A 25113-nucleotide genomic window follows, 5' to 3' on the forward strand; every position below is an offset into this window, starting at 1 on the left:
ATGGGTCAAATGCAGAGAATAATTTGGCCACACCTAGTGTGTGTGTGTGACAATCATTGGTAGTTTAACTTTAATTTTAATAAACAAACCTTTTTGGCGGAGGTAAGAAAGTCTGTGTTCTGCAAAGCAAAGCGCACCACTTTCGCCTTCGAGCGTTTCCAAGGCCAACCGGTCACGGAGAAAATCACCAAAAAACTACTACGCAGAAAATAGGAGTAAACTGAAAAGCTACCGTATTTTTCGGAGTTTTAGTCGCTCCGTAGTATAAGTCGCACCGGCCGAAAATGCATAATAAAGAAGGAAAAAAACATTAATAAGTCACATTTTTGGGGGAAATGCGAAAAGATATTCAAGGCCAGCGAAGCCAAACATCGGTTTGTGAAGTATGTACATTATTAAAAGTTAAATTTTTTCTCTGAGAAACAGCATTTTCCAAACTGATATAAACATGTCAAGGACACTGATTCTCAGAAAGTAAAGCTTGAAAGACACTAAAGAGAACATTCATTTTTTACACTGGAATTTTACATCTTTACTTTAAAAACACGCAACTGTAATTAGTTTTTATATTTGCTGCACTGAAAAATACATGCTTGGAGTAATTAATATGACTAAAATTTTAGAGCATTATATTTGTATTCAATTACAGTAAGTGTGTTTATCCTAAACATTCCTACTACCGTAGGAATGCGCAGTTTTTTTCATAGTTTGGGCCGACTTATGTGTGAAATTATTAACACATTACCGTAAAATATCAAATAATATTATTTAGCTCATTCACGTAAGAGACTAGACCAGGGGTGTCCAAAGTGCGGCCCGGGGGCCATTTGCGGCCCGCAGGTCATTTTTTAACGGCCCCACGGCACATTTTAAAAATACGATTAAAAGTGGTATTTAAAAAGCAAACAGGTGAAATGTAACAAGAAAATGTAGCAATGTTTACTCTAATCACACAAAGCTGCCATGCAGGCGGTTTCTTTCTTTAAAACATAATAATGAATCAAAATTAGGGATGTCCGATAATATCGGCCTGCTGATATTATCGGCCGATAAATGCGTTAAAATGTAATATCGGAAATTATCGGTATCGGTTTTTTATTATCTGTATCGTTTTTTTGTTTTGTTTTTTTGTTTTTTTTATTAAATCAACATAAAAAACACAAGATACACTTACAATTAGTGCACCAACCCAAAAAACCTCCCTCCCCCCATTTTTTTCTGTTATCAATATTCTGGTTCCTACATTATATATCAATATATATCAATACAGTCTGCAAGGGATACAGTCCGTAAGCACACATGATTGTGCGTGCTGCTGGTCCACTAATAGTACTAACCTTTAACAGTTAATTTGACTCATTTTCATTAATTACTAGTTTCTATGTAACTGTTTTTATATTGTTTTACTTTCTTTTTTATTCAAGAAAATGTTTTTAATTTAGTTATCTTATTTTATTATTATTTTTTTAAAGTACCTTATCTTCACCATACATGGTTGTCCAAATTAGGCATAATAATGTGTTAATTCCACGACTGCATATATCGGTTGATATCGGTATCGGTTGATATCAGTATCGGTAATTAACAATATTGGAATATCGGATATCGGCAAAAAGCCATTATCGGACATCCCTAATCAAAATCAATGTCATTATGAATTATTGACCTATTCAAGGCTCCAATTACGTCACATTAAATATTTTGAGATATTTTTTGGGGAAAATGTTGTATATTTTGTATTTACCATGTAAAAAAACGAGCTGTTTTTTTTAAAAAAGGGCCTAAAATGAAAAAAAAGAAAACATAAACATATATAATTGACAGATAGATCTGAAGTTGATCTTGAGATTATTGTGTTAAAAGTAAAAAGTAAAAAAAAAAAATATATAATTTATTTTTTAACACTTTAATGAGTAGGACCCTTTTGGATCCCCTACAATTTTAGTGTGATTAGTTTTTAAGTGTCATTGCTCAAAAAATAATAATGAATTAAAATCAATGGTGTTATGAGTTATTGACCTTTTTAAGGCTCCAATTATTATATAATCTCAAATATCCCACTTAAAAATTTTATTGGGTGAAAATATTGCATATTTTGAGTTTTTTTCATTAAAAAAAAAGGGTTTTCTTTGACAAAAAGAGCATACAATTTAAATCTTTAAAAAGTGTTATATTGACAGATAGACCTAATGTTGATCTAGAGATTTAAAAACTTGAATAATAACACAAATAATAATACTGAATAATGACACGTTTTTTATATTTTTTGGACCAAAACCCTTTGGGGTCCCCGGGATCAAGCCTAAATGTATATTTTTTATACATATATTGTATTGGTTTTTAAAATAAAAAATATCAAAATGGCCCCTGCTAGCTTTGATTTTTCAATGTGCGGCCCTCAGTGGAAAAAGGTTGGACACCCCTGGACTAGACGTATAAGATTTCATGGGATTTAGCGATTAGGAGTGACAGATTGTTTGGTAAACGTATAGCATGTTCTATATGTTATAGTTATTTGAATGACTCTTACCATAATATGTTACGTTAACATACCAGGCACGTTCTCAGTTGGTTATTTATGCCTCATATAACGTACACTTATTCAGCCTGTTGTTCACTATTCTTTATTTATTTTAAATTGCCTTTCAAATGTCTATTCTTGGTGTTGGCTTTTATCAAATAAATTTCCCCCCAAAATGCGACTTATGTTTTTTTCCTTCTTTATTATGCATTTTCGGTCGGTGCGACTTAAACTCCGGAGCGACTTATACTCCGAAAAATACGGTACTCCATTTTACACACTATGGCATTTTTAAAGGAGGGGGTACCACAATAATACTTTTACCATGGCCTTCACACCGTGATAATATCGTACCATAAGACTTTGATACCGTTACATCCCGAATCGAGACAGAAGGGCCACCGATCACAGAAAAATTGCGTATTGTCACCATAAGCAACCCCAAAGAATTAGCAAAAAAATACTATCTAGAAAAACTGGTCATATTATGCTAGACAAATCCCACCAAAAGCAACTCTCTGTCATATCGACAGCAGCCGCTCTCTCTCTTACTCGCGCCAATGAACACACTCATTTGACAGGTTATTCTTGAATGGTGGGGTGCGGTGCCATGCTAGGGAGGGGCGCGTGGGACCCCGCGGGGGAACATGCTTCGTCAGTAACATGCAGTATCATGCTTGGACGCTCCACTTCGTAAAAGCTGCGCAATGCAAAACGTGCTCATTGTAGCCATTAATCTTGACGTGCAGTACAGTGCAGCAGAGTTAAGAAAGTGAAATGCTTGTAACTCTTACTATGGTGAAACTGTACACACACACTCCCCAATCAGATGTGTGCTTATTCTACTGGCATTTACAGTTTGTATTTTACAGGCAGACAGTACACTTTATACCATGTTTGTGCCACAGCACACATCTCATTGTGCAACATGTGAAGGTTTTAAGGGGAACTAAATGTAATCTCTCAAAGGGGTACACATTATCTCCAAAGCAGCACCCCCACCCAGACATACTAGTGCAGAGCTCATGAAAAACAAGAATTCAATGTGTCTAATGGAAATGACTGCTGTCATTTGATCATAATTATAAGACATTGAACTTGGCCACAGTCTGCATGTCTTATGTTGCTCATATGAGGCCCAGTGAATGCTCAGGGAGTTTCTGCATGTGCTAAGACTCGGGGTGTAACGGTACGTGTATTTGTATTGAACCGTTTCGGTACGGGGTTTTGGTTCGGTTCGGAGGTGTACCGAACGAGTTTCCACACGAACATATTAAGTAGCCGCCTAAGCTAAAGTCTTAACAAGCTGCTCCGCTTCGTTCTGCCTCTGTCTCTGTCAGTACTCTACACAGCACCCAGCATTGTCCCACCCATACAACCATCTGATTGGTTACAACACAGAGCGGTAACAGCCAATCAGCAGTGCGTATTCAGAGCGGTAACAGCCAATCAGCAGTGCGTATTCAGAGCGCATGGAGTCAGTGCTCCTGCGTCGTCATGAGCAGGTAGGTGTTTAGCAGGCAAGCATCAGGCAGCGGACTCTCCCCAAATGATAATAAAGACCTCCCAGTCAACTACTAGTAACATCACTATGAACATGTTGACGTTCTAGAAACATAAACGACAGCTCAGCTCGCTCGCAGTCCTGGCTTGAGGTGAAGGCTAACTAGCTTTTAGCGTAACGTTAGCTCATTTTGCGGTGTGTGTATGTGTGTGTGTGTGTTACGGACAGCAAAGCCCTGTCTGTCTGTTATTTCACTTTACCTTTTTCTGTGTTGATTGAGCTGTGTTGAAGCAGCAAAAAAGGACATTATGTTAAATGAAGAGTTTCTGTCTCTGATAGTTGATATAATAATGTAACTGCATCATTAAGCCTACATGAACTCCATGGTGTTCAGGGATGAATAGTCTCTCCTATTGCTATTGTACTATTTTTTCAGCTATAGTTACATTAATCATTAGTAATGCAGCAGCCTAGTTAAGAATGACAGGGTCCCTGCTATCACATGTTGATAACAATATAACATTTACATAATAAAAATCAACTACTGGCTTCCCAAATGCTGTAATAAATGAAGCATGATGAGTTGACTTGAAACTGTTAAATGTTGCACTTTTTATATGTTGAAGAAAAGTTTTGTTATTTTATTTAATCTGAGCAACAACTTGAGGCAGTTTAATGTGGATTAACGTGGGCAGAATTATTATAGTGTTCCCAATGTTAAAAGGATAAAGCCATTGTTTACAAATTTGGTAAATAAATAACCAAATAATTTATATTTTGTTGTTTTCTTACTGTACCGAAAATGAACCGAACCGTGACCTCTAAACCGCGGTACGTACCGAACCGAAATGTTTGTGTACCGTTACACCCCTAGCTAAGACACATTAAAAATTAGGGGTAACATTGCATGCAACACACCTATAGTAGCCAGGGATGACAATGTGCACGCCGGCACTGGGCTGGCAGATGTTCGGACTTTCTTGGTTATCCATCTTCCTCAGTGAGTCCGTGAAGGGCCCGGTAGCATTGATCACACACTTGGCTTTAACATCAAATTCCTCTCCTGAAACAGAAAATCACTAGCTGAGGTCATTTTTTGATTTTTATTAAGGATCCCCATTAGCTGGTTGCCACAACAACACACTAGTCTTCCTGGGGTCCACAAACTCAATAGAATTACAAGTAAAAGCATATAATTATAACTACACAATACAGAAACAAATAAAAGCTTCAACAAGCAGTGTCACACATTAAGAGTGTTACTAAAACGGCCTTCTTTCATCTCCGTAGTATCGCTAAAATTCGTCCCATCTTGTCCACTAGCGACGCTGAGATCATTATTCATGCGTTCGTTACGTCTCGTCTCGATTACTGTAACATATTATTTTCAGTGAGGAGAAGGAGTGAGGAGAAGGAGCCAGAGAGAAGCGGATGCCGAGCGAGAGCGGAAAAGAGCGCACGGAGGACGACGACGCACGCAGCTGAGAAGCGGGAGCGGAGAAGCGAGCAGGAGAAGAACGGAAAGGCTGAAAAGCAACCCGTAAGAGACTTTCTTGTCGAAAAATAATGAAGTCTAAACCTGCCCGCAACATGTCCTTCCTTGGTGGTCCGTGGAACCCGCACGACAGCACAAACTGTCACAGTGATTTTAAGGTTTTACTACTTACGTATAAAATACTACACGGTCTAGCTCCATCCTATCTTGCCGATTGTATTGTACCATATGTCCCGGCAAGAAATCTGCGTTCAAAGAACTCCGGCTTACTAGTGATTCCCAGAGCCCAAAAAAAGTTTGCGGGCTATAGAGCGTTTTCTATTCGGGCTCCAGTACTGTGGAATGCCCTCCCGGTAACAGAGACACTTGTGATTTAGGGCTATATAAATAAACATTGATTGATTGACGCAAACAATTTACAGTCACATAATATTAATTACCATATAAATATAACTACACAATACAAAACCAAACAAAAATCATCAACAAGCAAACTAATTTATGCATGATCATGTGATCGACAGTAGAGAAACAGCATTCATTTGAGCAATTTATCCCACCTGTAAGCACGTCCCGACATCGCGCACCGTACACCTTGTCAGAGCCGGTCTGCGGGTCCTTTTTCTTTAGCAGGTGAACCACCTCCGTATAGTTGGCCATGGCAGCACCATAGCGGGCAGCGGTGAGGGCAATAGCCAGGTTCATACGGGCATCGTTGTGCTGTCCTGTAGAGTAACACCAGGAAAATGCTTGGTGAGAGAGTATGCTTTTCTAAATGGGTCTACATATGGTGTGTAAAGAGGACAAAGGGATGCACAGTGACTCTATCACTAAGCTAGACACAATTCACACAAAGTTGTTTGTCTACAGAGAAAATAAGGAAGAAACCAAGACATTTGTTGCTTCGTCTAGCCCACCAATGTTGGCGGTGCCTCTCTGGAGCTCACATCAACCAAGAAAAGGTCAGACTTGGAAATGTCACAAGCATGATTGTACCAGATGGTACGAATTGAGAAAAGGTATTTGCAAGTCCACCCCCGCCCTCTCTCATGCCTTCGAGCAAAACATAGTGGCGGAATGTAGAACACAAATGTGCAGCAAACCAGCCAGACCTACATAATGGGGCATTCAGGGAAAGAAAAGGGCTGCAAATTCTACCTAGATTGGGTTTTTCAAATCACAAGACACTTTTGTCTTGTCTGCCAGTTTGTATCAACACGTGATATAAAAAAGTTGTCTTTCAGAAAGGAACCCGCAGACATAGTTTTCACAGTCACCTGAAAAAGCCACCTACAAAAAGTCAGTGTTCAAAAACAAGAAAAAATAAAATAAAATTAGGGATATATTACTTGAACTAAGGAAAATTATCTGCCAATAGAACAAGCAAATGTGGCTTGTCAAGACTTTCCGAAACAAATAAAATTAGCTAACCTCAATGAACCCAAAAATACCTTAAAATAAGAATATTCTCACTCAGACCTGGCCCTAACCAATCTGGCGCCCTAGGCAAGATTTTAGGTGGCGCCCCCCCCCCCCCCCACATCGGCAGTGAAGTGTATATACTCACAAGAAACCGAATAGCTTTGTCTTTGACCTTTTTTTTTACTTAAAGAAAGCAAATTAACATATTATATGAGAATGTTATGTTATGACTATCTTTAACCGAATCACAGCAGTGCTCAAATTAAAAAACAGCATTCCCTCTCATGTGATATTGCTTAATTAACATTAATGATGTGCACTTTAACAACTAGGCTTACAACTATACCTAATATATAAAGGGGTGGAAAAGTGACTATTACCTGCAGGGCAAACATTAGCTAACCAGAAGGCAATAACAATGTAAACAAAAACACCTGCTTAAAAGATCTAATACAAATGTCCCTGAGGAATGTAAGGTGGGAGTACTGTAATTACCTAACGTTACATTATTATTTTCCATAACAATTTAGCCCCCTCCACAATATTAACCCGACGTTAAAACAGAACTAGCTAGTTATTGATTAGCAATTGCCGAATCATGTAACATTAGCTTAATGCTAAAGCCAGGTTACTATCACATTTTGTAACAGACAAATAATTTCATGTAGGCTAACGTTACCTCCCTGCTACCTCTGTCTTTTTCTCGTTTCTCCTCCTCTTCTTTTCTATTTTTTCTTCCCTGGGCACCTGACAGTTTTGGCCGTTTTGACATCTTGTGTTGATTTTTTGATGTGGTAAGAGTCATGATACGGGAAGGGAGGGGGCGCACCGTGCGGGGGGAGGGAGGGGGGCGTAATGTTGTAACAAATAATATTTCTATTAAATAGGCTTTACTTTGCATTTTAATTAACGTGGGATTATTTTTTGTATCTAGAAATAATAGTACCAACTTTTTTTTTTTTTTTTCTCCAACATTTGTGGCACTGGCGTGGCGCCCCCTGATGGACGGCGCCCTTAGCATTTGCCTATACGGCCTATGCCACGGGCCGGCCCTGTTCTCACTAATAACAAGTGCACTTTTCTTGGTAGAAAAAAAAAGAGACCTTTTTGCTCAATATGTTGAAAAATGTTCTTAAATGAAGTAAATGCTAGTGCCATTATCTTGACATAATGATATGCGCTCGGCATTACATTTCTTGAAACCAGCAAACTTATACTAAAAACTAGTTTATTGTTTTTAATGGAAAGGCAACAAGGCAAGCGCTTGTTACTCTCGGGGTCTCCTAGCCGCTCAGGCAAATCCTATGGTCTAAAAATGCATTTTTACATCGATAACATGACATTATCGCACCAAGTGTGTGCTCTTTCAGTCAATTAGTGCGCATATATACAGCCCGGCCCCTGGCCAAAAACATTTTTATTGTAATTTTGAAGAATTCATCTGAATGTGCATGAACTATTTCTGTTCAAAATTGTTAGAAATGTCACATGTTAAATGTTTAAATATTAACTGTCAGTTTGCTGTACTGTGCCAACTGTACTACTATATGAGTACGTATGTCAGGGTTGTCCCTGACAGTTTGGTGAAGTTTTAGTTTTACTCTGCTCCTGTCTTAGTCCATCCTGCTCGTTTCTTGCCACGTGAGTTTTGTTTATTCGTGTCACAGTAAGTGTTTTTGTTTCTTGTCCATAGTTTAGCTTTTGTGCTAGTTTCTGTTCATAGCCAAGTTTGTTCTCCGCCTTGTGCGCGCCTTTTGTTTGTACCCTTTTGTTTGTTTTTTGGTTATAGAGTTGAATTAAATCATGTTTCCTCGCACAATGCCTGCCGCCTTCTCTGCATCTTGGGGTTCGTCACCAACAAACTCTGACAGAATAATCCAGCCGTGACTGGAGGGCAGGCCAGGTATAAATAGCAGCTGGCTGATTGGCACCAGGTGTGGCCAGGTGCCAATCAGCCACAGCTGAGGGGACAGCACTCAGAGAGAAACAGGAAACTGAACCAAAAGAAGTGTGCTGACAGGAAATAAAACAAACACAGAGAAAAAACTAAAACTTGACCAAACTTTCAGGGACAACCCTGACAACGTAGTTTCTATTGTTTCATTGAAAATAAAACAGCAAAGTCCATTTGGCTGTCATCTGTTTTAATTATTAGACACAATTGTGTCAAAGTCATGATTTTATTTTTTTCATGCTTGAAGTAAGAAATTATTACTTTAAAAAAGTAGTTTTATACTTGTGAGTGTTGATGACACAGCTTTGCAACAGTTGATATTCTAGTTTCAAGCATGTTTTACTCAATATACACTACCGTTCAAAAGTTTGGGGTCACATTGAAATGTCCTTATTTTTGAAGGAAAAGCACTGTACTTTTCAATGAAGATAACTTTAAACTAGGAAAAGCACTGTACTTTTCAATGAAGATAACTTTAAACTAGTCTTAACTTTAAAGAAATACACTCTATACATTGCTAATGTGGTAAATGACTATTCTAGCTGCAAATGTCTGGTTTTTGGTGCAATATCTACATAGGTGTATAGAGGCCCATTTCCAGCAACTATGACTCCAGTGTTCTAATGGCACAATGTGTTTGCTCATTGGCTCAGAAGGCTAATTGATGATTAGAAAACCCTTGTGCAATCATGTTCACACATCTGAAAACAGTTTAGCTCGTTACAGAAGCTACAAAACTGACCTTCCTTTGAGCAGATTGAGTTTCTGGAGCATCACATTTGTGGGGTCAATTAAACGCTCAAAATGGCCAGAAAAAGAGAACTTTCATCTGAAACTTGACAGTCTATTCTTGTTCTTAGAAATGAAGGCTATTGCACAAAATTGTTTGGGCGACCCCAAACTTTTGAACGGTAGTGTAGGTCATCAAATCTCAGCAACAAGCTGTAATATCTTACTGAGATCATTTAGGACCAAAACCCTTAAAACAAGTAAAACACTCTAACATAAAATCTGCTTTGTGAGAAGAATTATCTTATCAGACAGAAAATAAGCAAATATCACCCTTATTTGAGATATTCAATCTTACTTAGATTTCACTTTTTGCAGACTACAAAGGACATTTATTGCTGCAGAGACGACAGTCCTTGCAGCCTGGCAACATGCTTTCCAGGCACTAGTAGAGGTGTGACAGCTATGGGCATGACTTCCACTGAAGACCTTTTTCGAGATTTCTTCTTGGTTTCCACTTTCCTTGAACAAGTTTGATCTGCACAGTGGTAGTACAGTACCTCTCGGAAAACATCTCAGCGGAAGAGACAACATCAAAAGAATGAGCTGCTCTGCAAGGGTTTACATGAAACAAAGATCCGACTCGAGCTTGAAAGGTAACTGACCATCATAGTAGACGATGGCTCCCACCAGCTTGTCCTTCTTTAGCATGGGGAAGAGCTCCAGGGCTTTGGTCTTACTGAGCATATAGCTGCTCTTTAGGCACTGGATGCCGGCAACCAAGTCGTACATTTTGATTCCGGCCCAATAATAAGGCAGTTGCCACCATCTAGAAAAACAAAAAATAAATGTGGTGAGGCCACAGGAAGGCTTTTCGGAATAATTATCTACTGTATGTTGACTGTTAATGGACACAATGCGCACAAGGGCCATTCTATTGAATCGGTGCCATTTGCATTCCCAGGAAACAAAATGTATAAAAGCGAGACATTCTTAACTACAAATTAAAAGGCCTACTGAAAGCCACTACTACCGACCACGCAGTCTGATAGTTTATATATCAATGATGAAATCTTAACATTGCAACACATGCCGATACGACCGGGTTAACTTATAAAGTGACATTTTAAATTTCCCGCTAAACTTCCGGTTGGAAACGTCTATGTATGATGCGTATGCGCGTGACGTCACGACGGCAACGGAAGTATCCGTACCCAATGTGTCACCATACAAACTGCTCTGTTTTCATCGAACAATTCCACAGTATTCTGGACATCTGTGTTGGTGAATCTTTTGCAATTTGTTTAATGAACAATGGAGATTGCAAAGAAGAAAGTTATAGGTGGGATCGGTGTATTAGCGGCGGCTGTAGCAACACAACAAGGAGTACTTACTTGGATAGCAGACGCGCTAACCGATGCTAGCCGCCAACCGCATCTGTGATCGGGTGAAGTCCTTTGTCGCACCGTCGATTGCTGGAACGCAGGTGAGCACGGGTGTTGATGAGCAGATGAGGGCTGGCTGGCGTAGGTGGAGCACTAATGTTTTTATCATAGCTCTGTGAGGTCCGGTTGCTAAGTTGCTAAGTTAGCTTCAGCGTCGTTAGCAACAGCATTGTTAAGCTTTGCCAGGCTGAGAATTATTAACCGTGTAGTTACATGTCCATGGTTTAATAGTATTGTTGATCCTCTGTCTATCCTTCCAGTCAGGGATTTATTTATTTTGTTTCTATCTGCATTGGAGCCAGATGCTATCACGTTAGCTCAGTAGCTAAAGAGCTTCGCCGATGTATTGTCGTGGAGATAAAAGTCACTGTGAATGTCCATTTCGCGTTCTCGACTCTCATTTTCAAGAGGATATAGTATCCGAGGTGGTTTAAAATACAAATCCGTGATCCACAATAGAAAAAGGAGAGTGTGTGGAATCCAACGAGACATTGTACCTAAGTTACGGTCAGAGCGAAAAAAGATACACCCTGCACTGCCTCTCTAGTCCTTCACTCTATCGTTCCTCATCCACGAATCTTTCATCCTCGCTCAAATGAATGGGGTAATCGTCGCTTTCTCGGTCCGAATCTCTCTCGCTCTATTGTAAACGGGGAATTGTGAGGAATACTACCTCCTGTGACGTCACGCTACTTCCGGTATAGGCAAGGCTTTTTTTTATCAGCGACCAAAAGTTGCGAACTTTATCGTCGTTGTTCTATACTAAATCCTTTCAGCAACAATATGGCAATATCGCGAAATGATCAAGTATGACACATAGAATGGATCTGCTATCCCCGTTTGAATAAAAAAAATTCATTTCAGTAGGCCTTTAACCAATTTCATAGGCTAATGTAAACTACTTTGAACACTGGAAAACTAGCAAATGTTGCTTCTACCTGCTTCCTAAAATTAGACTTTACCATGAAATATAATCATTTAAATTAGGGCTGTCAAAAATAATGAGTCAACTGATGTGATAAATCACAAAAAAGTATAGCATTCATCATGTATATATGCATATTATAAACGCAATTTACAAACCCCGTTTCCATATGAGTTGGGAAATTGTGTTAGATGTAAATATAAACGGAATACAATGATTTGCAAATCCTTTTCAACCCATATTCAGTTGAATATGCTACAAAGACAACATATTTCATGTTCAAACTGATAAACTTTTTTTTTTTTTTTGCAAATAATCATTAACTTTAGAATTTGATGCCAGCAACACGTGACAAAGAAGTTGGGAAAGGTGGCAAAAAATACTGATAAAGTTGAGGAATGCTCATCCAACACTTATTTGGAACATCCCACAGGTGAACAGGCAAATTGGGAACAGGTGGGTGCCATGATTGGGTATAAAAGCAGCTTCCATGAAATGCTCAGTCATTCACAAACAAGGATGGGGCGAGGGTCACCACTTTGTCAACAAATGCGTGAGCAAATTGTTGAACAGTTTAAGAACAACATTTCTCAACCAGCTATTGCAAGGAATTTAAGGATTTCACCATCTACGCTCCGTAATATCATCAAAGGGTTCAGAGAATCTGGAGAAATCACTGCACGTAAGCAGCTAAGCCCGTGACCTTCCATCCCTCAGGCGGTACTGCATCAACAAGCGACATCAGTGTGTAAAGGATATCACCACATGGGCTCAGGAACACTTCAGAAACCCACTGTCAGTAACTACAGTTGGTTGCTACATCTGCAAGTGCAAGTTAAAACTCTCCTACGCAAGGCGAAAACCGTTTATCAACAACACCCAGAAACGCCGTCGGCTTCGCTGGGCCTGAGCTCATCTAAGATGGACTGATGCAAAGTGGAAAAGTGTTCTGTGGTCTGACGAGTCCACATTTCAAATTGTTTTTGGAAACTGTGGACGTCGTGTCCTCCGGACCAAAGAGGAAAAGAACCATCCGGATTGTTATAGGAGCAAAGTTGAAAAGCCAGCATCTGTGATGGTATGGGGGTGTATTAGTGCCCAAGACATGGGTAACTTACACATCTGTGAAGGCGCCATTAATGCTGAAAGGTACATACAGGTTTTGGAGCAACATATGTTGCCATCCAAGCAACGTTACCATGGACGCCCCTGCTTATTTCAGCAAGACAATGCCAAGCCACGTGTTACATCAACCTGGCTTCATAGTAAAAGAGTGCGGGTACTAGACTGGCCTGCCTGTAGTCCACACCTGTCTCCCATTGAAAATGTGTGGCGCATTATGAAGCCTAAAATACCACAACGGAGACCCCCGGACTGTTGAACAACTTAAGCTGTACATCAAGCAAGAATGGGAAAGAATTCCACCTGAGAAGCTTCAAAATTTACTGAATGTTGTTAAAAGGAAAGGCCATGTAACACAGTGGTGAACATGCCCTTTCCCAACTACTTTGGCACGTGTAGCAGACATTAAATTCTAAGTTAATTATTATTTGCAAAAAAAAAAAAAAAGTTTATGAGTTTGAACATCAAATATCTTGTCTCTGTAGTGCATTCAATTGAATATGGGTTGAAAAGGATTCGCAAATCTTTGTATTCTGTTTATATTTACATTTAACACAATTTCCCAACTCATATGGAAACGGGGTTTGTATTATGACCATTTACCCTAACCGCGGATGGCTATCTGAAAGGCGGTGCAGGTTATTATGCGGTCAGTGAATAGATCAATGCATGAGCCAGTGCAAAGATGAGTGTGGGGGTGCGGGGTTTGGTGGTAGCGGGGGGTGTATATTGTAGCGTCCCGGAAGAGTTAGTGCTGGGTATTTGTTCTGTTGTGTTTATGTTGTGTTACGGGTTACGGGTGGAAACCGGGAGAAATTCGGGAGAATGGTTGCCCCGGGAGATTTTCGGAAGGGGCACTGAAATCGGGACGGTTGGCAAGTATGGTACACGCACCTGCCCACACTTGAAGCACATGTGTATGTCCTCAGTGTTTAGATCAGGGGTCACCAACGCGGTGCCCGCGGGCACCAGGTAGCCCGTAAGGACCAGATGAGTAGCCCGCTGGCCTGTTCTAAAAATAGCTCAAATAGCAGCACTTACCAGTTAGCTACCTCTATTTTTTAAATGTTATTTATTTACTAGCAAGCTGGTCTCGCTTTGCCTGACATTTTTAATTCTAAGAGAGACAAAACTCAAATAGAATTTGAAAATCCAAGAAAATATTTTAAAGACTTGGTCTTCACTTGTTTAAATAAATTCATTAATTGTTTTACTTTGCTTCTTATAACTTTCAGAAAGACAATTTTAGAGAAAAAATACAACCTTAGGATTTTTAAACACATATACCTTTTTACCTTTTAAATTCCTTCCTCTTCTTTCCTGACAATTTAAATCAATGTTGAAGTAAATTTATGTTTTTATTGTAAAGAATAATAAATAAATTTTAATTTAATTCTTCATTTTAGCTTCTGTTTTTTCGACGAAGAATATTTGTGAAATATTTCTTCAAACTTATTATGATTAAAATTCCCAAAAATTATTCTGGCAAATCTAGAAAATCTGTAGAATCAAATTTGAATCTTATTTCAAAGTCTTTTGAATTTCTTTTAAAATTTTTGTTCTGGAAAATCTAGAAGAAATAATGATTTGTCTTTGTTAGAAATATAGCTTGGTCCAATTTGTTATATATTCTAACAAAGTGCAGATTGGATTTTAACCTATTTAAAACATGTCATCAAAATTCTAAAATGGAAAAATGACTAATGATGTTCCATAAATTATTTTTTTATTTTTTTCAAAAAGATTCAAATTAGCTAGTTTTTCTCTTCTTTTTTTCGGTTGAATTTTGAATTTTAAAGAGTCGAAATTGAAGATAAACTATGTTTCGAAATTGAATTGTCATTTTTTTCGTGTTTTCTCCTCTTTTAAACCGTTCAATTAAGTGTGAATATCATTAATTATTAATAATAACATAGAGTTAAAGGTAAATTGAGCAAATTGGCTATTTCTGGCAATTTATTTAAGTGTGTATCAAAGTGGTAGCCCTTCGCATTAATCAGTACCCAAGAAGTAGCTCTTGGTTTCAAAAAGGTTGGTGACCCCTGGTTTAGATGGAAACAATAAGAGTGTTCTTTGCAAAACATCCACTTTTTCATGTAAACCAGTGAGCCCAAAGTGTACTTGTAAACAGGAAGCATGATGGGGAGTGGCGCCGACAGGTGGGGTGCAATCTCCAGGAGGTTGGCTCGTTCGTGGAGGGCCTCTTTCACCATCATGTACTGTTGCACCGAGGACACGTCATGACAAGGGTGAGCGACTGAACACGCGAGAAGAACAGTGACAAGGCCAATTTACAACCTGCTCGTAATCCAGTTTCATGATGGCCTTCTGGAGGTAACGGACACCGCCGTGAATGAGCTTGGTACTCCGGCTGCTCGTCCCGGAAGAAAAGTCGTTCCTCTCGACAAGAGCGGTCTTTAGGTCTGAAAAGGTCAGAGGAGAATAATCTCTAGCAGTGATTCTCAAACTGTGGTACGTGTACCACTAGTGGTGCGCGGGCTCCATCTAGTAGTACGCCAAATAATCGCTTGATTAAAGTGCAGTCCTTTATTTTGCTATATTCAAACTGTGTGTAGCGTTACGTTACTTGTTAAATAAAACCTCGGCCTTGTTTTTAATGAATACTTAGGCCATGTTGGTCATTATGGTGGTACTCGAAGAATTACATTTTTTCTACAGGTGGTACTATGTGAAAAAAGTTTTAAAAAGCCTTATGTAATGGTTTCATGTCAAGTCATCATTAAATGGCCCTGATTAGGGATGTCCGATAATATCGGCCTGCCGATATTATCGGCCGATAAATGTGTTAAAATGTAATATCGGAAATTATCGGTATCGGTTTTTTTATTATCTGTATCGTTTGTTTGTTTGTTTTTTTTGTTTTTTTATTAAATCAACATAAAATACACAAGATACACTTACAATTAGTGCACCAACCCAAAAAACCTCCCTCCCCCATTTCTTTCTGTTATCAATATTCTGGTTCCTACATTATATATCAATATATATCAATACAGTCTGCAAGGGATACAGTCCGTAAGCACACATGATTGTGCGTGCTGCTGCTCCACTAATAGTACTAACCCTTAACAGTTAATTTTACTCATTTTCATTAATTACTAGTTTCTATGTAACTGTTTTTATATTGTTTTACTTTCTTTTTTATTCAAGAAAATGTTTTTAATTTAGTTATCTTATTTTATTATTTTTTTTAAAAAGTACCTTATCTTCACCATACATGGTTGTCCAAATTAGGCATAATAATGTGTTAATTCCACGACTGCATATATCGGTTGATATCGGTATCGGTTGATATCGGTATCGGTAATTAAAGAGTTGGACAATATCGGAATATCGGATATCGGCAAAAAGCCATTATCGGACATCCCTAGCCCTGATATATCAAAAGGCATTCATAAATCATGTTCTTTTCCAATACCTTTATAACTGATAACAGTAGTTCAGCCGGGATATGCTCATTTGAAAATTAAATTTACAGCCCCGAAATCTTGCTATTGTTTTCATTCGATGCCGAGCCGTCCACCGTTTGACCAATTAGAAAGTCTGTGAGTGTGTTACATCCAGGTTGCCAGTTACGCACCGCCATCTTCGTCGAGCTACTGCCACTGCAGTGTTTCCCACACATTCATTTATTTGTGGCGGCCCGACACGAAAGAGTTAAGTCCGCCACAAATAAAAATAAATAAATAAAAATACATTATTTTTTTTATTTTTTTTTGTCCTGTCCAGCTTCTCAGGCAAATCATATAGTTGATGTAGATGCCCATATAGGTTGTTCAGATTTACTTTACAAAAGAGAAGTGTAGGATACTTCTCTTGTTGCCTTATTTGTATTTGACCACTACTGTTTTTTTGTTTTTGTTTGTTACTGACTGTGGCAGGACACCTCTGCCTCTGTTTCACTTTATGTTGCTGGTAAATAATATGGTTGTAGTAGTAGGCTAAAGTTAAATTATTTAGTATGCACTAATTAAAGGGGCAGAGCTTTAAGAGACATTTATTTTTATATTTTATAAGATACATTTTTTGTAAGAACCACAATTAATAAATATATTTCAGTGAATAACTTATTGTTCAAATCTGTATATAAATATGTACATAAAGTGTTGTAATTATATTGTAAAATGGATGTATGGATGGACGTTTAAAACAAAACTGTTATTATTAATTAGTAAGTATACATTTTTTGAGCCTTTTTATAGAAAATCATATCATTGTAGTAAATTATGCAAATTACTTGATGATGTCATGGTGACCACGCCCATAGCCACGCCCCCACCGCCACAGGTATCTTGGCAGTTTATGGGAAACACTGCACTGGTAAAGTTACTAAACTTGTCAGACCTTAGTCAATCTAAAAGGCCTCGTTGCGATCCTCAACTTATTCATGACAAGGCCAGGAACAAAACGAGGATTTGTATCGCGGATGCCTTTGAAAGATGGAGACGATTGAAGGCGGAGAAGTTTTTTGTCATCTGACGCCAAACTTGGTAATTTCCTCCTTCTTCATCGTATGGGCAGCTGTTTTCCGGCACCCGGACCTGAGGCCGAGGGTCTATGCCTTTTACCACCCCAGGCCCGGGGGGCCCTCCCGTTCATATGTCAGGACACACAGAAGTGAGCCAGGTCACCGAGCAGTCATCCAGGTCCGCCAGGCCACGCAAACCATTAGGAGCACGATAAATCGGGCAACGCAGGATCACGTGGTCGGCAGTCTGCTCCTCCGCGCCACACTCACACGTCGCGTTAGGTGCTAAGCCCCACTGGAACATGTTTGAGCGAAAGCGACCGACACCAGTTCGGAGGCGGTTAAGCCTCACCCAGGCCACTCGTGGTAGTGAGAGGCCTGGTATTGAGCCGGTGTCAGGTATGAAGTCACGGAGTCTGGAGGAGATGGTATGCTCCAGGTCCGTGCTCCATTTGTGATTCGCCCAGTGAGCCGCCCTGATGTTGTTGTCACTGCATTGCTGCAGGAGCTTCAGGGCGGCTGGTACCAGTGGGTCTCTGGAGGGGAGGCGGGGCGTTGGCTCTGAGGAGAGTGTGAGCCTTTCATGGAGCAGGTGGTTCTCATCCATGTTTGCCCGGCCCGCCAGAGTTGCTACAGCACCTTGGCGACGAAGCTCAGCGGGTTGGATGCCTGCTAAGATGGGCAGTAGCTCCACAGGGGTGGGGCGCAGGCATCCAGTGATAACACGCAAGGCTTCGTTGATCGGGACATCAAGTTGTTTAGAGTGAGCACTGCGCGCCCAGACAGGTGCGCAGTACTCAGCAGTTGAGTAGACCAGGGCAAGTGCTGCTGTTCGCAGAGTTCTTGCCCCGGCACCCCAACCGGACCCGACCAACCGTCTCAGCAGTGAGACGCGGGTGTTGAGTTTCTTGCGTGTTGCCAAGAGGTGTTTACGGAAAGTGAGCGACCTGTCCAGGGTGACCCCAAGGTATTTAGGGTCAGGACGAGGGTCTTCAGGTGTAGGACGAGGCCGGCATAGGGTAAGGGAAGCCCCATCCGGCTTCCGCACCTCGAACCTGATCTCACGATCCGCTTCCCAATTGTATAGGTGGAAAGCTTGTGTCACCGTCTTGGATTCGCTGAGCTTCAATCTCCAGTTATGGAGGTAAGCCACTAAAGTCTCCATGTCCTGGCTTAGAGTTCCCTCCAAGGCCTGCCAGTCCCTGTCGGAGTGCAGCAGCGCGAGATCGTCTGCGTATGCGAACCTCCGTGAGACTGTGGCAGGCAGGTCGTATGTATAGATGTTATACAGGAGGGGAGCCAGGACAGATCCCTGGGGGACGCCATTTTTCAGGCGCCGCAACCTGCTTTTATCTCCGTTACTGGTGGTGAGAGTAAAGCTGCGGTTCCAGACAAGCTCCATGATCATTTTGACCATGTGCCTGTCTGGAAGCAGGCGGAGAAGTTTGCAGGTGAGGCCGCGGTGCCAGACTGTGTCATAGGCAGCAGTCAGGTCTATGAAGACGGCACCGGCCTTCTTTTTCGCCTCAAAGCAGTCCTCGATGTCCTGGGTAAGGAGGGCGACCTGATCCACCGTGGACTTCCCACGTCGAAAACCCGCCTGCTCCCGGGGGAGATGGGGGTCTATGATGGGCTCGACACGGGCGTGAATCAGGCGCTCGAGGACTTTAAAGGGGACGCAGAGCAACGAGATTGGTCTGTAGCTCGTTACGTCATCCTTTGGCTTGTTCGGCTTGGGGATAGCGACAACAGTGGCCCTTCTCCAAATCCTGGGGATCCGGAGTTGGCGCAGGCAAGAAGACAGGAAAACTCTCAGCCAGGACTTCATTGCAGGGGCAGCGTGGAGCACGAGTTCTGGGCAGATGTTGTCAGGCCCAGCAGACTTGCCTGGTTTGGTATACTGGAGGGCAGCTATGAACTCCTCCGGTGAAAACTCACCGGAGATGTTACACTCGCTAGATGTTGTTGTCCTCCAGAGGTCTGCAGTTTCCTGGCGCACCGCCCAGGAAAAATCTCGATTTATCCCGGTATATGCCCCGTTTTTCACAACCTGTGCTGCAATAGCATTTGCGGTAACGGGGCATGTTCGGGGTGCGCGCTCAGACCTACCAGTCAAGTTGTTCAAAGTGCTCCACGCGATACGGCTAGTGTGCGAGAAGTCGATGGAGTGGACTGCCTCTTTCCAGCGCTGGTGCCTCTTCCTTCCAAGAGTGGAAAGAAGGGCAGTGGCTGAATTGTTAGCCTCCGGGCCATAGGGAGCCCGGAGGAAGGCGCTGTAGAGGGTCTCGCACTCGCCATCCCAGCATGGTTTGTAGTTCTTACGCCGGCCGCGTGGGATGGCTTTTTTGGCCGCAGATGTTAGTGCCCTACAGAAGTCCTGGTATGCCTCGTCCACGTTGGGTGTGTCTGGTGGTGGGAGACACCGTGTGGACTTGTTGGTATGGAGGCGATAGAGTTTCCAATTGGCCTTCCGGAAGTTCCATCGCTTCATCGGTCCGCTCGGAACTGTTGTCACGAGGTCGGGCACCGATATCAGCGACGGTCGGTGTTGCGACCTGGGGAACATTCCTAGAACACGTCTGTCGGGGAGCTGGGTGTCCACACCGACACTCACGAAAGCCAGGTCAGGGTTCGTGTCAGTGTTATGCCGAGCGGAGTGAAAGCTGGCTGGGCCCTTCGGGTTGTAGAGAAGGTTGAGCGAGTTGCGCTCTGCCCAGTCAGAAAGAGTTTCCCCGCTCGGTGAGGTGGTACTGTATCCCCACCGTGTATGCCGGCAGTTGAAATCACCAGCATATACACACGGTGGTTCAAGCACTGGCAGTGACACTGGCGTGAGTTGTGAGGGTGGTGGTTTGTAGACGTTGACAATTTTGATGTCGCCAACGTCCACTCGCAGCCACTCGATCTCGGAGTTGTCCGGTGATCGATCGGCGAGGGTCCAGCTCAGATCGTTGTGGACAAACGTGGCAAGGCCATGCTTCTTGCTCAGGATTGACCCAGCTAGCGTGAAGTTGGTGATCGCTAGCTTGTCCGCTGTTGGGCGGTGGGTTTCCTGAAGGAGGATGACCATGGCTTGGGTGGTGTGGGCCATGTGCTCGATGACGGATGTTTTGGCATCTGTGAGCCCTTCAACGTTCAGTTGCAGTATTCTTGGTTGGAGACCGGCAGCAGTGTTGCTACCAGATCTCCGCCCAGACTGCCCCTGGACGCCAGAACGGGAGGGTACCCGAGTTGAAAGTTTTTTGTTTCGCCGCGTTGCCATGGAGTAGAGCAGCGCGGTTACTTGCAGGGATCACGGCGTGAACGTAAACTTTCTCGACCCCTCCTCCTTGATAGCTAAGTAAGGCATTTACGTTTTCTTATTACTTGTAATAAATGGAAATGGATATTTCGTCTGTAAACTATATTGTCCAATACAGTCTATGATCTTGTCTAACAAAGCTAGTATGTTCCTGCAACAAAATCTTAGTGTGATGGTCAGCTCCCAGTTTAATGCTTATTAGCATTCTAGCCCGGTCAATGACACATTGACATATAGGCTAACGGGGGAAATATATGCTCGTTAGCCTGTATGTCGATGTGTATTCCAACTGACAGGGAAAAATACATTTTCGACAAATAAAAGCTATGTGGATATGGGTAGTGTCAGTGCCTATTTCCTTCTCAATATGCTGATACGCTGAGGAAATGGGTTACAACATTAGCACGGCTAATTGCGGTTTCTGGTACTGTATGTGCATCAGGCACATATGGGCTGGTATTTGCTTGGCACAACATAATTCATGACATGTAATGATTTTCTACTTTGTGTATTGACATGGTAGTAGGCTATATGATTTATGCGTAACATGGTTTTTGTGTAGCGTGGGTTGGCTCATAGAATATATTTCGATGTTGGTCCATGCGGTCAAAGTTCGACATTTTAGCAGGGTAATGCCAACAATCTGTCCCGACTCCCAACTAAAATATTGCTGTGTAACTTTACAAATACTTTTGGCTAATCGACATTAATAAAATGTGGCATAATTACTTAGTAAACAGTCTTGCAAGAAGCATAAACAAGAGAAACCTACAGCGTAGGACTCGTCCATTGCCATTTGAAGTTCCTTGGAGTAGGATTCGGATTCGGCTGCGAATCTGGCAACCTCAGTCATGGAGAGTGGGAGGGGACTACGGAATTTTGACCGTGATTGCAGTACCATTTCTGGCCACATTATTACATATGGCTCCTTTAAGAAACTTATCTATACACTGCAAAAAGTCAGTGTTCAAAAACAAGAAAAAAAAAAATAAAAATTAGGGGTATTTTACTTGAACTAAGCAAAATTATCTGCCAATAGAACAAGAACATTTGGCTTGTCAAGACTTTCCAAAACAAGTAAAAATAGCTAACTTCAATCAACCCAAAAATACCTTAAAATGAGTATATTCTCACTAATAACAAGTGCACTTTTCTTGATAGAAAAAAACATATATGAGACCTTTTTGCTTAAAATGTTGAAAAATATTCTTAAATTAGGTAAATGCTAGTGCCATTATCTTGACATAATGATATGCGCTCGGCATTACATTTCTTGAAACCAGCAAACTTATACTAAAAACTAGTTTATTTGTCTTAATGGAAAGGCAACAAGGCAACTGCTTGTTACTCTCGGGGTCTACTAGCCGCTCAGGCAAATCACGTGGTCTAAAAATGCATTTTTCCATCGATAACATGACATTATCGCGCCAAGTGCGTGCTCTTTCAGTCAATTAGTGCGCATGTACCGTATTTTTCGGAGTATAAGTCGCTCCGGAGTATAAGTCGCACCGGCCGAAAATGCATAATAAAGAAGGAAAAAAACATATATAAGTCGCACTGGAGTATAAGTCGCATTTTTGGGGGAAATTGATTTGATAAAAGCCAACAGCAAGAATAGACATTTGAAAGGCAATTTTAAATAAATAAAGAATAGTGAACAACAGGCTGAATAAGTGTACGTTATATGAGGCATAAATAACCAACTGAGAACGTGCCTGGTATGTTAACGTAACATATTATGGTAAGAGTCATTCAAATAACTATAACATATAGAACATGCTATACGTTTACCAAACAATCTGTCACTCCTAATCGCTAAATCCCATGAAATCTTATACGTCTAGTCTCTTACGTGAATGACATAAATAATATTATTTGATATTTTACGCTAATGTGTTAATCATTTCACACATAAGTCGCTCCTGAGTATAAGTCGCACCCCCGGCCAAACTATGAAAAAAACTGCGACTTATAGTCCAAAAATACGGTATACAGCCCGGCCCCTGGCCAAAAAATTTGTAATTGTAATTTTGAATAATTTATCTGAATGTGCATGAACTATTTCTGTTCAAAATTGTTAGAAATGTCACATGTTAAATGTTTCAATATTAACTGTCAGTTTACTGTACTGTGCCAACTGTACTACTTTATGAGTACGTAGTTTCTATTGTTTAATTGAAAATAAAACAGAAAAGTCAACTTGGCTGTCATCTGTTTTAATTATGAGACACAATTGTGTCAAAGTCATGATTTTTTTTCATGCTTGAAATAAGAAATTATTACTTTAAAAAAGTGGTTTTATACTTGTGAGTGTTGATGACACAGCTTTGCAACAGTTGATATTCTAGTTTCAAGCATGTTTTACTCAATATAGGTCATCACATCTCAGCAACAAGCTGTAATATCTTACTGAGATCATTTAGGACCAAACCCCTTAAAACAAGTAAAACACTCTAACATAAAATGTGCTTAGTGAGAAGAATTATCTTATCAGACAGAAAATAAGCAAATATCACCCTTATTTGAGATATTTCATCTTACTTAGATTTCAGTTTTTGCAGTGTAGAATCAGTCAAACATAGTGGAAAAGCATGCTAAGGGGGCTTACTGCGTGTGGCGGCGTCTAAGGCACATCCTGCACCCGTGGCTCCACCTCCAACCACCAGGACGTCAAACTCCGTGTTTCTCAGCCTTGTAAGTTGGCCCTGCCTAGAAGGAAGTCCGTCTGCAAAAGGAGCCTTCAGCTGTGCTTCTGCTGCCACATGAGTTAACCGTACCTGGATGAGATTCACACACGCACGTTAAATCCCACAAGCTCTTGTCCTAAGTTTACACTTTTACGTCTGAAGGCATGTTAAATTATCTGTAACTATGATTGGAAACATCCAATATTGTATAGCAACACTTTACTTGAGGTGAATAAAACACTACAAACACCAGATGGTGAATGTTTCTGCATGCTATTAAAGGCCTACTGAAATGATTTTTTTTTATTTAAACGGGGATAGCAGATCCATTCTATGTGTCATACTTGATCATTTCGCGATATTGCCATATTTTTGCTGAAAGGATTTAGTAGAGAACATCGACGATAAAGTTCGCAACTTTTGGTCGCTGATAAAAAAAAGCCTTGCCTGTACCGGAAGTAGCGTGACGTCACAGGTTGAAAGGCTCCTCACATTTCCCCATTGTTTACACCAGCAGCGAGAGTGATTCGGACCGAGAAAGCGACGATTACCCCATTAATATGAGCGAGGATGAAAGATTCGTGGATGAGGAACGTGAGAGTGAAGGACTAGAGTGCAGTGCAGGACGTATCTTTTTTTCCTCTGACCGTAACTTAGGTACAAGCTGGCTCATTGGATTCCACACTTCCTCCTTTTTCTATTGTGGATCACGGATTTGTATTTTAAACCACCTCGGATACTATATCCTCTTGAAAATGAGAGTCGAGAACGCGAAATGGACATTCACAGTGACTTTTATCTCCACGACAATACATCGGCGAAGCACTTTAGCTACGGAGCTAACGTGATAGCATCGGGCTTAACTGCAGATAGAAACAAAAGAAATAAACCCCTGACTGGAAGGATAGACAGAAGATCAACAATACTATTAAACCATGGATCTGTAACTACACGGTTAATGTTTTCCAGCCTGGCGAAGCTTAACAATGCTGTTGCTAACGACGCCATTGAAGCTAACTTAGCAACGGGACCTCACAGAGCTATGCTAAAAACACTAGCTATCCACCTACGCCAGCCAGCCCTCATCTGCTCATCAACACCCGTGCTCACCTGCGTTCCAGCGATCGACGGAGCGACGAAGGACTTCACCCGATCATCGATGCGGTCGGCGGCTAGCGTCGGATAGCGCGTCTGCTATCCAAGTCAAAGTCCTCCTGGTTGTGTTGCTGCAGCCAGCCGCTAATACACCGATCCCACCTGCAGCTTTCTTCTTTGCAGTCTTCATTGTTCATTAAACAAATTGCAAAAGATTCACCAGCACAGATGTCCAGAATACTGTGGAATTTTGCGATAAAAACAGAGCTTTTTGTATTGGATACAATGGTGTTTGAATACTTCCGTTTCAACCATTGACGTCACGCGCATACGTCATCATACATAGACGTTTTCAACCGGAAGTTTCGCGGGAAATTTAAAATTGCACTTTATAAGTTAACCCGGCCGTATTGGCATGTGTTGC

General features: G+C 41.1%; 1 protein-coding gene across 1 annotated transcript in view; it reads right to left on the reverse strand.

The window, feature by feature from the left end:
* Positions 1–25113, reverse strand: part of gpd2 (glycerol-3-phosphate dehydrogenase 2 (mitochondrial)) — a 70419-nt gene that overhangs the window by 27020 nt on the left and 18286 nt on the right. Inside the window, exons 3-8 of the mRNA XM_062043556.1 lie at positions 23516–23684; positions 15416–15540; positions 15239–15336; positions 10291–10454; positions 6081–6245; positions 4944–5088 (exon numbers count right to left, since the gene is read on the reverse strand). Of these exons, the coding sequence (XP_061899540.1) occupies positions 4944–5088; positions 6081–6245; positions 10291–10454; positions 15239–15336; positions 15416–15540; positions 23516–23684 (866 nt within the window). The remainder of the gene's footprint in view (positions 1–4943; positions 5089–6080; positions 6246–10290; positions 10455–15238; positions 15337–15415; positions 15541–23515; positions 23685–25113) is intronic.

Source organism: Entelurus aequoreus, linkage group LG01, assembly GCF_033978785.1.
Source record: "Entelurus aequoreus isolate RoL-2023_Sb linkage group LG01, RoL_Eaeq_v1.1, whole genome shotgun sequence".
In the NCBI taxonomy this organism is placed as follows: domain Eukaryota; kingdom Metazoa; phylum Chordata; class Actinopteri; order Syngnathiformes; family Syngnathidae; genus Entelurus; species Entelurus aequoreus.